The sequence below is a fragment of the Paroedura picta genome, chromosome 6 (genome assembly GCF_049243985.1).
Source record: "Paroedura picta isolate Pp20150507F chromosome 6, Ppicta_v3.0, whole genome shotgun sequence".
NCBI classification, from domain to species: Eukaryota; Metazoa; Chordata; class Lepidosauria; order Squamata; family Gekkonidae; genus Paroedura; species Paroedura picta.
In genome coordinates, this window is record NC_135374.1 from 57367946 (window position 1) to 57384497 (window position 16552).

Below are 16552 nucleotides of genomic sequence, written 5' to 3' on the forward strand. Positions count from 1 at the left end.
GGACTACAATTCCCATGAGCCCTGGCATCAAACACTGGCAGGGGCTCATGGGAATCGTAGTCCATGAACATCTGGAGGACCACAGGTTGACTACCCCTGCAGTAAGGAATATTGAAGGCTTTTTTAATAGTCCAAAGCCATACCCATTCAATTGTGACTGCCTTGCTAGTGCTGGAAAAGGCGGTAGTAATAAACTTAACATACTGTATTTGCCAGCGTGTAAGACAACTGGGCATACAAGACAACCCTCCAACATTTCCACTCAAAATATAGAGTTTGTTACATTACATTACAGTACCTGTCATTGTTACTATTGTACGGCCGCAGCACAACCACAGCGCCTCCGGCCCACCCCTGCATCTCCCTGTGACCGGCACTAGTGCACAAGTGCACATGTGTGAGCTCTCCGTAGACAAGGGGCGAGCCGGAACGCTTCCCGCCAAGCAGAACGGGCCAGTCACGCCGAAAAGGCTGGCACCCGTCTCGCTGCTGATGTTTGCCGCAGCCATGCTGATGACCCACCACAGCCGCGCTGGATATCTCGCGATACTGGATGGTATGTAGAATGAGGTGGGTGGGCATCGGGAAGCCACTATGGGCAGCTATGTCTATCCCAACTGAAGTGCACCTGGCGTATAGGACAACCCCCCCCACTTGGAGGCATGTTTTTCAGGAAAGTAGTCTTATACGGCAGCAAATACTGTAGTTTGTTCTTTGCTTTTGGATTTATTATTCCCTACACGCCCATGGCTTATAGACCTTTCTTAGTATACTTTAATACTAAATTAAAGACAACCAAATAGAGCCACATGTTACATACTTACTCCTAGGGGAGAGGGGTGAACAGGCAAATTACCTAGTGGGCTTTTCAGCTGCCATTAATATGAAGCAAAACCTTTAGTCTAATCTAGTAGGGCTTTTATTATGTTCACAGGACATGCATCTGATTAAGATTTCCTGAAGAAAATGCTAGGAAACAAACAGACTAAACAATTAGGTGTTCCAGGGACCGAATTTAGGATTTTGTGAAGGCCACTATCATAGACACACCCGGGCACGCAAGCTGAAGTCTAAGCACAATCCACAGTCACAATTAAAAGTCCCAAGAGCACCAGCCACCAATGTTGCTATCATGCTTTAGTTGTTTCCAGCAGCTTTTCAAGCCAGAGGCTCTGCTTGCTGGTGCCAGTGGCATGCAGTTGGGTTGCATCTCAGCCTGGCTCCTGTAAATACTCTGCATTGGAGCTGGCCCTGAACTGCCAGTCTTCTGTTTCAACTCCGCTGTGCAAGCTGGCATGTGGCCTTCTCCTTTCCTGCTCAAGGAGCTCAAGAGGCGGAGGTGAGTATTTTGGTGCTGGGACTCCTGCGACTGGCCTGGTGCCAGAGGACCTCAGCACTTGTGGTCAGTTGCGGCTTTGCATCTGAGTCTACCAGGACTTCCTGAGTCTCTGAGCCTGGTCCTGCAGCAACTTTAGCAGGCTCAGATCCTGATCCTGCAGGTGCAGCCTCAGGTTTGAGGTTGGGTACTACAACTCTCACCTCTAATTCTGTATCTAAGGAGTCTTCTGCTGAGCCAGGCTGGGCCATGACAGCTGCCTGTTTTCAATTACCACTCCTTCCTATTACCATGAAGTTACATTTGGCAAAGCAGATTGTAGACTATGAAAACTACATACTCAAAAATGGAATAGCCCTTGTTAAAAAAATGTATCAGTCGCCCTCAATTTTGTAATAAATGGTTTGTATAGGAATGTAAACCAGGCATTGTAAAAATATCAACATATCTGTGTTAATAATTTCTTCCCATATAGGAATTTTAGTTGTACCAATCTCAGTATGATATAGTGGTTAGCTATATATGAGATGCAGGTTCAAATTCCTTCTCTGCCTTGGAACTGCACTGCATGACCCTAGCCCAGTCACTCTCTCTGCTTACCATATTCATAATGTTGTTGTGAAACAAAAGAGAACCAATGCAAGAAGCCTTAGGTCACATAGATAGCTAAATCAGTATCATATGAATATGCAGACTATAAAAAATACAAAAGGGCAGGTGGTAGCTGAGAAGTAAGAATAACTGAATGAGGGAAAGAGGTAAAAATATCCAATGTTGCTGTAGGCCTCAACAATAGGCTCAGTGGAACAGCTCTATTTTACAGACCTTTCAAAACTGTACAAAGTCCTACATGGGACTGCTCTTGTGGCAGAGCCCTCCACCAGACCGGGGCCAGGGCCAAAAAACCCCCCTGGTTCTGGTTCAGGCCAACTTGACTTCCCCAGGGCCAGGGGAACTAGAGTCATATCACTAGATCTCTATTCCCCCTGTTTCTGTGCTATGCTATGTGCTATGCTATGGTAAGTAGACATGATGCAAAAACATATAAAAGACTGAAAAGATTGCAAATCCAATATTGTGTGTAAATTACAGTTAGTAATTATAAGAAAAACTAATGTTATACAATATAGACATAAATTGTTAAATACTATAATTAGTCACCTAAATCTTTATGAAAATTAGAGATATACTGTGGAACAATCAACTAAGATCCAATATCATCAAGTTGGGTGGATTGTAAGGAAAGTAGATACATATGGAAGCATCAACAAAGAAAGAACACTTTTCTTAGGGGATGGGTACAAAGACAATGCAAGCATACTACTGGAGTCAATGAACTTGCTCAAATCCAATTTAACAGTCAAATTGTTTATTTCCTTTCCTTAAATTTTAAATCCGTACCTAATATCTGAGGCATGAGGAAATTCAAATGACCATGAATAATCTATCAAATTAAACTAAATAAGTTTAAGGTCAGTCTGTGGTCAGGGAAACTATCATATTATTCAGTTAAGGGAGTACAGGTGAAAAATCTATGCGAGTGGGGGGATCCCCATCAAGAACTTCGAGTGGAAAACCAGGAAATCTGGGGCACTACTAACTTTTCTTTTTGAAAGAGAAGAATACTTTTTTAATGCCTGACATGCAGAAAGGCCCAAACTCAATCCCTAGCATCTCCTACCAAAGATATTAGATAGTAGGTGATGTGTAAGACCCGTCCTGGAGAGCTCCTGTCAGTCTGAGTGCACAGTATTTAAGTTAGTGGACCAAGGGACTCAATCAATATAAGGCAGTCATGTGTTACTCAATTATTCATTAGATTATATCGGAATCAACAACATCAGATAATACATACTACACCGATACACATGTTTCCTAGATATGTTCACATGGAAATATTTTTTGCAAGTTAATGTGTTTTAAACTGCCAAATGATAATTTAGCATCAAAAAGTTCAGTTTCAATGTTAAAAAATTTAACCTGGTAAATATGGTGGCAGTCCTGACCACATATGATGCTTTGTTTACAACAAACTTCCCCCCTTAATTTTAACTCTTCCTCCCCCTCTAACAAATGGCAAAAATGAAGACAAACATCTAAGGTAGCACTTCTCTTTCCAGTATACTGAATATATTTCAATTTTGCTTGTAAAGAATTAAGGCATTTATCCTTCAAAACTCTGTAAATATGTGAACTAATATATTTTCACACTAAGCTAAAAATAATGCATTTATGTTTAAGCAGTAAAGTAAACTTTGGTTTGAAAGAAAAATATTGCATAGAGTGTCCCCCCCCAAAAAAAACCTGAAGACATTAGAGTACAAAAAGCACCAGCCCAGTGCCATATAAATGCAAAAAAAAGACTTATTGTTAAGCTGCCTAAAATAAACATATAGTACACGGCATGGAATGGATTACAATGGATTGTAACATAGTACTCATCTTGGAGCAGTGCTTTGTGCCAATGGAATGCTCTACCGGCTGTTGGCACGGCCGCAGCCATTGGGGACAGGGCCGCCGTTGCTGGGGCGGCGGCAGGCGGCAGCAGCTCCAGGCTGGGAGGCAGCTGGCAACGCTTCGCGCCTCCCAATTCGTAAGTCCGGGGGCAAGGGACCAATCGCAATTGCGATTGCCCTTGCGATTGGTCCCTTGCCACCGGACTGACAACCAGAGGGAAGCGCCTGCCAATTGGTCCCTCCGATTGTCAGTCCGGGGGAAGGGGCCAATCGGCACCCTTCCTCATCCCGGACTGGGCCCGCCCTCGGGGCCCTTACTGCTTTATTTTATCCGTTCCGCGGGAGCGGTTAAAGATTCCTATTCCAAGGTCTGATCAGACTTGAACTTACTTTTGATGCAGGCAGTACCAAAGCAATAACTACGTTTACGGGGCCAAAACGTGTCAAAGCAAAGAACCACCATAACCTGTAATAGTCTCCTGCTCCCTATCATTCCTATGTTTGAAACTGTAGAGCTCTAAATGTTAAGCTTAGTGACTAAAAATCACAAATATCATGACTGGCTGTTTTTCATTATGAATAAAGTAATATCAATGTTTAGTGCTTAATTTTGGGGGGGGGGGGGGAGAGCCAAAGTAGTGCAGAATGCATCAACTGTGATGGGAACTGTAAGCAAGGCATGCAGAGAAAACCTGCAGATTCAAGCAGTTTTTGAACCTAAGACAGTACAGGAATGAAAGCTGAAAGCACTGGTCCTTCACCCTATTATAATGATCACAGAATTACAGTGTTGGAAGGGGCCATACAGGCCATCTAGTCCAACTCCCTGCTCAACGCAGGATCAGCCCAAAGCATCCTAAAGCATCCAAGAAAAGTGTGTATCCAACCTTTGCTTGAAGACTGCCAGTGAGGGGGAGCTCACCACCTCCTTAGCCAGCCTATTCCACTGCTAAACTACTCTGACTGTGAAAATTTTTTCCCTGATATCTAGTCTATATCGTTGTACTTTAAGTTTAAACCTATTACTGCGTGTCCTTTCCTCTGCAGCCAACGGAAACAGCATCCTGCCCTCCTCCAAGTGACAACCTTTCAAATACTTAAGAGGGCTATCATGTCCCTTCTCAACATCCTTTTCTCCAGGCTGAACATTCCCAAGTCCCTCAACCTATCATCATAGGGCTTGGCCTCGTCACTCTCCTCTGTACCCTTTCAATTTTATCTACGTCCTTCTTGAAGTGAGGCCTCCAGAACTGCACACAGTACTCCAGGTGTGGTCTAACCAGTGCTGTATACCAGCTGTCCGCAACCTTCCTGTGGCTGCGGACCGCTGCCATTGGGTGGGGGGAGAGGGCGCGCGGCAGCCCCAGCGCATGCGCATTTGCATCCAGCGGGGGCACAAACATGCACGTGCGGCAACGCTGCGTATGCAAGAACTGCCATGCGTGCACGTTTGCGCCCCTGCTGGACGCAAACGCTCATGCGTGGCAAGTCCACGTATGCGTGTTTGCACCGCTGGCATGCCGACGGCCACAGTTCCCTCTTCCCGCCCCTCCCCACAGGGTGCAAGCTAATAGGCCGCTTTGGCGGCCGATTTGCTCGCGGCCTAGCGAGCTTCTCGCTGCGGGGGAGGGGGCGGGGAGAGGGAGCCTCAGCCCGGCACTGGGCCGTGGCCCGGGGATTGGAGACCACTGCCGGATATAATGGGACTATGACATCTTGTGATTTTGATGTGATGCCCCTGTTGATACAGCCCAAAGTGGCATTTGCCTTTTTTTTACCGCCGCATCACACTGCCTGTTCATGTTTAGTTTACAATCCACAAGTACCCCAAGGTCTCGTTCACACAGTGTTACCTAGAAGCGTATCCCCCATCCATTTTTCTGACCCAGATGCAGAACTTTACACTTATCTTTATTCAGATTTAGTTGAATTCTGTCTCTATCTTCTGGAGTATTTGCCAGTCCTCCTAATTTGGTGTCATCTGCAAACTTGATGAGTAGTCCCTCCATTCCCTCATGGAGATCATTAATAAATGTTAAAAAGTACCGGATTGAGCACCGAGCCCTGAGGTACCCCACTACTCACCTCCCTCCAGTCTGTTGAAAGACCAGTGACAACAATTCTTTGAGTGCGGTTCTCTAACCAATTCCCTACCCACCTAACTATCTGAAAATCCAGATTGCAGTCCTTCAATTTATCCATCAGAACATCATGGGGAACCTTATTAAAAGCTTTACTAAAATCCAAGTAAACTACATCAACCGAATTTCCATGATCCAGCAAACCTGTCACTTGGTCAAAAAAGGAAACCAGGTTGGTCTGACAGGACCTGTTGGAGACAAATCCATGCTGACTTCCTTGGATCACCAAATTGTCCTCCAGATGTTTGTAGATCACTCCCTTTAATATCTGCTCCATTATCTTAACCACAACAGAGGTCAGACTCACTGGTCTGTAGTTTCCCGGGTCATCCTTCCTCCCTTTTTTGAAGATCGGAATAATGTCTGCTCTCTTCCAGTCCTCTGGGACATCTCCAGTCCTTAAAGAGGTCTCGTAGAGGATGGACAAGGGTTGTGCAAGTTCTCCGGAAAGTTCTTTGAGCACTCTTGGGTGCATTTCATCCGGCCCAGGGGATTTGAACTCATCCAGTGCAGCTAAATGCCTCTCCACAACCTCTCTGTCCATGTCAAACTGCCACCCAGACACTATCCCTTGGCTACTGCCATCTCTAGATGTGCCTAAACCCTTTAAGCTGTGGGAAAAAACAGATGTAAAATAGGCGCTGAGCCTTTCTGCTTTCTCTGAATCCTCCGTTAGAGTTTGTCCATCCGCACCCAACAGTGGGCCTATTGCCTCCTTCACTTTACGTTTGTTCCTCACATAATTGAAAAATCTTTTCTTGTTACAATGGGCTTCCCTGGCCAATCTTAGCTCACTCTCAGCTTTGGCCTTTCTGATGATTGATGACGATGTACATAAAATAGTTGGGGTTTGTGTTAATAATCAGTACTCCTTTGTTCATCCTTTAATGAAGGGCAGCCTAAACAAGCAGAGAAAGGATTCAAGAGGCTATGAACTTACCTTGCAATGTCATAGAATCAATCATCAATAGCAATTGTACAGCAACAGTAAAGGAATACTTCAAATGCATATGTTTACAAGGTTCATGTTATTCACTATTCCCATAAGGACAGGACCACTTCATAAAAATATTATAATAAATAATAATAACTGGAGAACTGAATTCAATTATACACACTATTTTATATTTAAATTAGTTTCAAAGCCCATTTATACCCCTTACTGTTTTATTTCCACCACTCTGCAGGAGCGGTTTTCAGATCCTATCTTTTCTTCTTAGAATGAAGGCAGCTAAAAAAAGGGAAGCTTCCACATTAATAGAGCCCTAAAATAAAGACAAAAAATTAAGTAAAGCATTCAACTTTCAACTACTGAGCTTAACAGTAAAGGCATTAGGAAGAATTCAAAGCAATAATACCCACAAAAAATATGGAACCTATCATCAGTCAAATATTAAAATAAAAAGGTTACCAACAAATAAGCTTTCAAAAGACCAGAAAACTGATTTCCAATGGTCTTCCTGCTTACTGTATTTATTCAGTGACTCAAGCTCATTTACATCAATAATATCATGCAGATGAGTACTGATTTACATTTCAAACTTGCCCAGTAAATCTGAGGTTACCATATATTCCTGCTCGATCCAAGTGGCTAGCAGTTCAATTATCTTTAAGAAATACCAAGCACCAAGTTACCATGGCACGCAAAAATTTAGTTGTGGAGCCTAATATTTTTAGCAGTGATTCCATTGTACTGTGTTAGCAATTCTCAGAGCAAGTGCAGAGGTTTGGGCCCAATCATTTAGTCCAATAGTGGAAAAGGAAGGTAGCTGTCCTCTTTGATCCTTTATTTAGGATCACAGGACCTGCATGGGCAAAATCCTTTTGGAAAAGGGGCTGTAATAAGGAAGGGAATTGGCAGAGATTAAGCAAAACTTAATTTTACAACATTCAATAGCAGTGGATGAATTAATTTCTTAAGGTTACTTTCTATACTGGCTCAAATATTAAATTAAATGGAGCTTTTAAAGAACTTTGGGTTAGTGGTTAACATAGTTGTCAGGATGTCAACCATCGTTACCCCTATATTTATTTATATACTGCATCACTTTTGCCACAGCTTTAATAATAGATTATTTTTATATGCCACTTTTCTCTACCAGGAGTCTCAAAGCAGCTCACAATCGCCTTCCCTTTCCTCTCCCCAGGACAGACACCCTGTGAGGTAGGTGAAGATGACAGAGCCCTGATATTACTGTTCAGTCGGAACAGCTTTGTCAGCTCTGTGACAAGCCCAAGGTCACCCAGCCGGCTGCATGTGGGGGAGCGGGAAATCAAACACAGCTTCCCAGATTTGCCTGATGAAATCCATGCAGAACTATTTGGCCAGGAGGCCGGAAGCAAAAGGACCTTTATTTATACATAAAGACGGGAAATGCCTATCCCGTTACCAATTCCTGGTAATCAAGAGGCTTTGCCTTCGAAGCATGGGGTACAGTGCTGAATGATACGGAACACATTCTTTCCAGATAGGGGCGGCAACCCAGGCCTTCCAGGATGGGGCCCAACCTCAGCAAATTATGAGTTTGGGGAGGTGGCAGTCTAAGATATATAGAGTTTATGTTCATTTGCCGCACAACACTAATCTGTTACTTATTACAGGACCACGGTCCTCCTTGCTGCAGGTGTTGGTCTGCGGGCACAGCTATGTGCACTGAGCCGGAAAGTATGCATCAGCTGCGGGATGGGGGCCCCATCTTGGTCTGGAAGATCATGTCAACATTGAACGGTGTGGGCAGTGAGGTTTACACTGGCTGGAGCTTTTGGCCATGGTTGCCAGAGAAACACCTCTAACTACTACACCAAACTGGCTCTCTGAAATTACAATGAATTGTGACAGGGTCAGGAGTCAATTTTGTGGTAGCAATTATTTTCAAAACTGGTTAGTAAAATTCAAAAAGCTGCAAGCCAAAGAAAGCAAAGAGGGCCACCATATCACATCACCTATCTTCCCCCAAAGGCCCTTGGCAGAACAGAAATGAAGACTTCACTAAGAAAGTCTCCACTTCTATCCTGCTGTTAGCCTCTTTTCCTCCCCCTCAAAATCCCAAAAACAAAGCATAATCCACAAAATACTATTTATACTAGGACAAACCAAAATGACTCTGAATAGTTGACCAGAACTCTTCATGAGGCTGGATGTCACAAATTTTAAAAGAGGTGGGGGAAGTGTGTTATATTGGCCGGATCTGACCTAAATGTAACTGTCTGGCATAGCCACATGTGCTATAAATACCAACAAAAGCAATTGATTTCTAGTAGTGAAAGCAACTGATTTACCGTGGAACCCACAAAAGCGCCAATAAATTTTAATCATATGCAAGATTAGTCGTCTCCCCCCCCCACTATAAATTTGGGGGGTATCTTACATTTCCATTCACATTAATTCTTGTGCATATAGCGCGTATATATAGCAATTTTAGATGAGTAATGTTACTTGCAAGTAAATAGTTTTTCAACAGCCAAATATAGGTATCGGTACAATCCATCTAGAGCCTCTTGTGGCGCAGAGTGGTAAGGCAGCCATCTGAAAGCTTTGCCCAATCCTAGCAGCCGGTTCAATCCCAGCAGCCGGCTCAAGGTTGACTCAGCCTTCCATCCTTCCGAGGTCGGTAAAATGAGTACCCAGCTTGCTGGGGGGTAAACGGTAATGACTGGGGAAGGCACTGGCAAACCACCCCATATTGAGTCTGCCATGAGGGCGTCACCCCAAGGGTCAGACATGACTCGGTGCTTGCACAGGGGATACCTTTACCTTTACCTTACAATCCATCTCTCAGTCCTTGTTTCCTTTCTTTTCCAACCTATTTCCGAGGATCTCAAGTAGTCACACCAGACTCTACCCTTCACCAACCCATCCCCATCAACAACACTGAGGTTGTCCAGGTTGAGCAATCAGCTCTGGGTGATCCAGATGAGGGGCCTGGCTCAGAAGGAAGGGGGAGGGTCTGAATCTGACTCTCCCAGATTGCCCCCATCCCCAGTTTTATCCCTCCTGCATTTCCCATAGAAGCAAAAAAAAAAAAAAAAAAAAAAGATGAGGGAAAGTGCACCTGTTTCTGAAACCTCTGTAGGAGGTTGCCCTCTTTGTCCTCCTGTGACCCCATGTCCCTCATGGCTGAGAACAGATAGGCAGAGAAAGCAGATCACCATCCTAGCACTCTGCCACCCAGCTCCATGACTGTTCAGAAAAGTGGTGGCACCAGCAGTACCTTTTTCCCCTTTGCTCCTACAGTCACTTCTGTGGGATGAAGGTCTTTCCCCTCAGAGCAGCATGCACATGACAGCTCCACTGCCTCCCAATTCATGTGCTGGCCCTTCTCCCCATCTGGCCCTGTTCCTTTGATGGTACACTACTGCTCCTTGTGCCAACTCATGGTTGCCATTTGAAAAAAAGCTAAGCCAGATGGTACAGTAATGGCATTGCAAGCCACTCGACTCCATTTCGCCCCCCAGCGGCTTTGCCAATCCTCACTGAGCTGCAGTCGGAAGAGGCAAGAGGCTTCGCTGCCATCCTCACCACTATTTTATATCAACCTCTTAGCCCCGCCTTTAGCCATTTTATTCAAGTAGATTTACTGTCATGAAAACTCTCACCGGTCTTAAGTCAGATTACACAAAATGAGTAGATAAAATCAACAGGATGGGATATCCAGTAAACAATATAATCAGATTAGGACTATAGAAATTAGGTGTTGTTCATCAGAACTCAGAAGTAATTGAAACGGGTTGAGCACATTTTTATTTCCGCTTTACAAATGGCTACATAAAAGTCCAGGCTGCCTTTAATCAGGCAGTATGACCCCAGATAACCATTATCTGTAGCCTTAAAAGGGAGGGGGGAGAAACTTTCCCGCAGAGTAAATCACTATACAAGCAACCAGATCAGTAGGTATTAAAATACTGAATTATGATTTTTTTTTGTATATTAGTAATATACTGTACACTTTCAGTATAATACCAAACAGTACTACAATGTATCTACTTGAGCATGGATGACACACTTGTGACTGGAAACAAAATCACTGGTTGGCTAGGATCAGTAATACTGCATTGACAATTATCGAATGAGTGGCCCATGCTCCCCATTACAGATTACTTTGTCAGTTAATTAGACATTAGCCTTGAGAATGACTACTGCAGTAGAGATAGGGGGGACACTGCAATCTTGAGGAGAGGGAAAAACACACACTCCCATATTAGCTAATTATGATAGGCAGGATTCCATGGATCAATTTCACTTTTCCCCTCAGCACAGGAAGCCTTCCTCTGATAAGTTATCCAACACAAGAACCACTGCAGGGGTGGCCAAACTGGCTCTGCAGATGTCTATGGACTATGATTAACATGAGCCCTTCCCAGCACCATGGTGATTGTAGTCCATGGACATCTGCAGAACCACAGTTTAGTCACCCCTGAATTAGACAACAGGTCCTTGTACCAGACAAAAGTGCCAGTGTCAGTGAAGCACATCTACAGGATCTATCACAACACAATTCAAGTTTATCATAAGGGGAGTACTATAAAGGCAGCTTGTTTCACTTGCAGTCTTTAGATGAACAAAGTTTGAGTTCAATGGTACCAACAAAGACCAACAAAGTTACATTCACGGTATGAGCTTTCTTGTGAATGAACACTTTGTCAGATACATGTACACGAAAGCTCATATACCTTGAATAAAACTTTATTGGTCATAACGGTGCCATTGGTCTCCAACTTTGTTCTGCTGCTTCAGACCAACACAGCTACCTACCTGAATCAGTCTTCAGGTAAATGAAATATGGGACAAAAAGAACTCTTTCTTTCCTCTTTCCATAAGAACAACCTGCTCACTCAAAACCAGCATACTGTTTCACACAGCAGTCACCCAGTTTCCCTTTAGTGCAAAATAGGGCATACAGGCATCCCAGTGCTGGCATCCAGAGAGGGCTCCATTCAGCTAGCCTGGTCAGTAGCCCTTCCACAAACTAAAGTGTAGTGAACTGGGAGACTACAAAGGGCAAGATTCTGCAGCAGGAGCTATTTGTTATATTTTGATGAAAGAAAATGTCTGTTTTGATTGACTGGGGTCCTGCTAGTTTCCCAACTGCAAAGACAGTCCTCTTCCAGTGAGGGCTAGGAGATGCAATCAGAGAAGGGGGAAGGGAGAGGTTATCTGTCAATTATGGGTATAGGGTTGTTAGCTTGTCTCTGTGAGCTCTCATCTTTATGAATTTCAATTAAGACTCCAAAAGATGTGTCTGAAAGGTAGCAATGCTTTGATTCAGGTAGTCAATGATCCTGTCCTTGCCTTAAAAGAATCAGTCTAAATCTGAGCTGGGAAGTCCCTGAGGAGCAAGAAAAAAAAAGAGAAAAATACATTATGCAAAGGAAGCAAAATCCATCCAGACCTATACAGAACACACCTAACGTAAGTACTGGTCGGACTTAACTAGGTTATTCATTTCTAAGCTAACACTGATTTCAATAGTGGTCACCACTACAATTCTAGAAAACCTGTAGAAGCAAAGAATGGGATCAACAACCCTCTATCCTATCTGGAAGACTGAAGGTTATTCCTAGTTGCATATTCACCAATCCATCCAAAAGAAGCACTCATATGATATATACTTTATCATTTCTAAGAACTGGGAAATTGCCATTATATCTATATAGGGATTTAAATTTCACTCAAAGCAATAGGACTCAGAATCAAGCTTTTAGATACTACCATTTAATCTGCACATTAAGAGTAAACTGTAATATACAATTTTTCCAGCTGGAAAATCTATCATATATTCAAGATAGCTAAAAAAAATGACAATTTAGCTTTTTATTAAGTATAATAATTATCACAGGGGCAAACTGCCAACACCCTACTTTGCTTGTACATCCATTTGCTTTGTTTCCCATTGATACTATACACATTGCATTTTCTCTCACCTCAAAACACGTATATGCAGCGCCTGTACATTTATCTGCAACATGGAGTACAGCATGAAGTAATGTAGACTGCATGCATGGCCTTGACAATATTGGAGAAGTGGCTCTTCCTTCTACTCCACTCATATCACGGTCCCACTAGTATAGTGGTCCCCAACCCCCGGTCCAGAGACCGGTACCGGTCCGTAGATCAATCGGTACCGGCCCGCGTCTCCTCCTCGTCCTCCTCCCCGGCTGCTGCTTCAGGGGCTGCCCTGCCACTCTGCCACCAGCTCAACTTTGGTGCTCTCCACACTGCCATGGCTGGGGCTCCCCCTCTGCATGGCACTACGCAGCTGCTGCTGGCAGCGTCCCCCAGTAGGTGGTGGGATGTCAGGGGCACCAGCAGGAAAGCAAGTGGAGCAGGGGCTCAGGCAGCGGCGATGTCTCTTGGGAAAAGATTACCCCCCCCCGGGCCTCAGTAAAATTGTCATGCATTGACCGGTCCCTGGTGATAAAAAGGTTGGGGACCACTGCACTAGTACATGTAAAGTCCCATCCACTGAAATTGTGCAGCCATCGGCAGTCATGATTTCCCCGCAGTGAAAGAAAAACTGAAGAGCCCAGATAGCACAACGGGGAGTGGCCACAGTGCTAAGTTTTATTCCATGGCTCAAGGGTGAGGACAGCACAATCTCTTTAGGCTTTCTGCCATAAGTCAGTGCATACACAGAAGTAGCAGCTATTCTGAACTTTAGCTAAACACTATTTGTATCTAAAAATCAATATACCCAAATCAGTTGGAATTTGCTATAAGCAGCAAATCAATTGCTTATTTACAAGGCTACCATTAAACCTTTTAGTGCCACAAGAAGCACACCACAAATTAGCCTACCAAACATTGCTCTTTACTAGAACAAAATCCAGTGTTATAATATGTGCATATACCTGTGTTTCTTTCCCTCCAAATCTTTTTTAATACTGCAAAGCTGGGTAAGATACAGATGGCACCACAATAGTGTAATAAGGGTACTGTTTATCACTTACAAAGCTTTTCATGGCCTAAATCACGCATATCTGAAAAACTATGGAAATTTGTTTATGTGAGCAAAGCCTTCTAGAACAGTGGTCCCCAACCTTTTTCGGGATGGTGGGGGAGGCCCGGGAACCGGGGGGGGGGGAGGAGAGGAAGGCGCTGATGCTGGCACACAGGCAACCGCAAACCAGCAGGCACGCCTCCACCCCCGCGCGCGGCGCAGCACTCACTGCACTGGGAGCAATCAGCCGCCTCCCGGCGCAATGAGCATCACTCCCTCCCCCCCCCCCCGCCACAGCCCAGTCCCGGGCCATGGCCTGGTGGTTGGGAAACACCGTTCTAGAGGGTGAGATCAACATCAGCTTATATCTGTGCATTCTCTTGTGGCTCCTACCAAGTGGTATGACCTACCTGACAAGGTCAGGAAAGTTCCCACACTTCTATCATTCTGTAAAACGCATAAAACAGATTGTTCAGAAGAGCATTTTTCTAAAGGGAAGTGGGCAGTCTTCATGTATATTTTTTGCATTATTTTCTGTATTTGTCATTTTACTTTATTGCATTAGTTTTCCAGTGTTGCTCTAATTCAGTTTTTTTCTGCATACTGTTTCTATTGCATGACCTACCTCCTACATAAAAAGGTGGCCTATGAGTGAATTTAATTAATTGATGCTGGACTATGAAAGCTATATGCCCCCATATAACAGAGATAGAGACAGAAGTGCATAAGGGGCAAGTTTCATTCCACAAAGCCAAACTCATATCATAGGCAAATATGGCTGTTGTAATGTAAACATGTTACTTTAATGTAGGTAGGCATCCTAGGACACATCCCATATATGCTAATGTATGAGATGTTCTCAGTTGAAAAGCAAATACTGTTTTTAACAGTATTGTTTTTAGCATTAAAGATTACTCCAAATGCCATTCTCAAAGTCTAACGCAAAAAGAGCACCCTACCTTAAATAAGCCTTAAAACAAGAGAGCTGATGTTTAACTAGAAAGCACTCCACTCCACTATTCCAATGCACAAGCAATTGCAATTACACAGGTTTCCAATTATATGCCAAGTGCAAACTTTTTTTTTGCAAACTGAGATTTTTCTAGGGAGTTTTGATGCAACATATATTAAGCAGAGACTCTTATGCAATTCATTGTACAGCTTTTGAGAGCATTATATATATTCCAATTGTAAACTACACCAAGCAAAAACATGACAGTCATGTTAAGTTTCAAAGAAATAATTCTAGACTTCAGCTTGGAGTTCTTCCAGCAATCAGTTAAGACTACAAGTTATTTCCTACGTAACAGATTGCTATAGCGTCACTGGTTGAAAACCAAATCTTGATAAATCTTAAAAGATCAAACACCTCTCCTTCCCACCCACCACAACTGGCGTTGCAAGAGTCATTCGCGATTCCTGAAATGCCTCTCCAGATCTCTCTGACACATTCAAAACTGTATCTTAGGCTTGTATCGAGTGTTACTTTACTCTCATCCAATTACTACAAAGCAAAGTGGCCAGACAGCAAAAACTAAATTGTGTGTGTATGTATACACATATGTATAGATACACACACAACTACTGGGGCTGGAAATAAAATACCCTCAAGATGTCCTATCTTCACGTGCCTTCCTCTAAATTCTGCAAGAAAAGGAAACTACTTCCTCTCCCCCCCCCCGGCCCTTCCCACTGAAGAGCGCGCGCTCATTCACACACGCACAATGTAAAGGCCTCTTCCGCTATCAGGCAGGCACCAACACACACACACACACAAACTTCTATTCCTCTCCCTGCGCTTGAAAGCTGGTCTGAAGCGACCGGGCGGGCTCTCCTGAACGAGCAGGGGAAGGCACAGCCGAGCTTGGCGGCGCAGTTCTTAGGCCGCTCAGGCCTGAAAGGTGACGAGCTATTCCGCCATGAGCGGGACAGAGCCCGAGGTCGGCCCCATGTGGCCCCAGAGGCGGCAGCAGGAGCAGCGCCGCCACCGCCGCCCACACACCGGGCCCCGCGCAGGAGAGGCCGGGGAGCGGGGCGGGGGGGTCCGCCTCAGCCGCCTCCAGACCCTCGAGAGGAAAGGCCGCCCCCTCCCCCGGCCGGTCCTCGGCCGCCACCAAAGGGGCCAAGCTCAGCCCGTGCTCTCTCCCTCCCTCCTTCCTTCCTCACCTCCTGGTTGAAGGCGTTCACGGCCTCCATGTTGTTGCTTAGCGGCCTGCGGCAGCGCGCGCAGACGAGCGGGGAGGGGGTGGCGGGACGTCGCTCTCAGCCCGCTCCCGCCTTCAGGGCCTCGGCGCTAACATGTCCGTTTGGCGGTGGCCCGCAGCGTCTCGCTTGCAGTGGCCGGGCAGAGTGTCTCCCGCAGCGGGACGCCGGAGCCCACGCCGCGAACAGCACCCTGGGATACCGTAGTCCTCCCAGCTTCGCGCCACCCATCGGGGCAAGGGGGAGAAGAGGAAGAGCGCGCGGCGGAAGTACCACGTGACAGGGCTGGTTTCCCTGCTCGCCGCCTCCTTCCTCGCCTGAAGCTTCTGGCTTCGTGTTTACAGAAGGGCGACTTAGGTTGACGATTGCAGGTTGAACTAAAAGCCGGTCTTTTTGCAGGTTTCAGAGAGCACATCATTCTCAATTTAATACTGAAAAGAGGCCCAAATGAAAACTTATTAATCGCATGTAACAGGACTT

The 16552-nt window shown here is 44.9% G+C and overlaps 1 protein-coding gene across 4 annotated transcripts in view; it reads right to left on the reverse strand.

Annotated features, from left to right (window-relative positions):
• Positions 1 to 16306, reverse strand: part of SCAF4 (SR-related CTD associated factor 4) — a 79027-nt gene extending 62721 nt beyond the window's left edge. For 2 of the 4 annotated variants that reach the window (XM_077342535.1, XM_077342532.1), the window contains exon 1: positions 16037 to 16306. In XM_077342535.1, the coding sequence (XP_077198650.1) occupies positions 16037 to 16066 (30 nt within the window). In that variant the 5' untranslated portion in view covers positions 16067 to 16306. Of the gene's footprint in view, positions 1 to 14280; positions 14318 to 16036 lie in introns of all 4 variants that reach the window. The other 2 variants (XM_077342534.1, XM_077342533.1) reach the window with 2 other exon arrangements.
• Between the last annotated feature and the right edge of the window lie 246 nt (positions 16307 to 16552).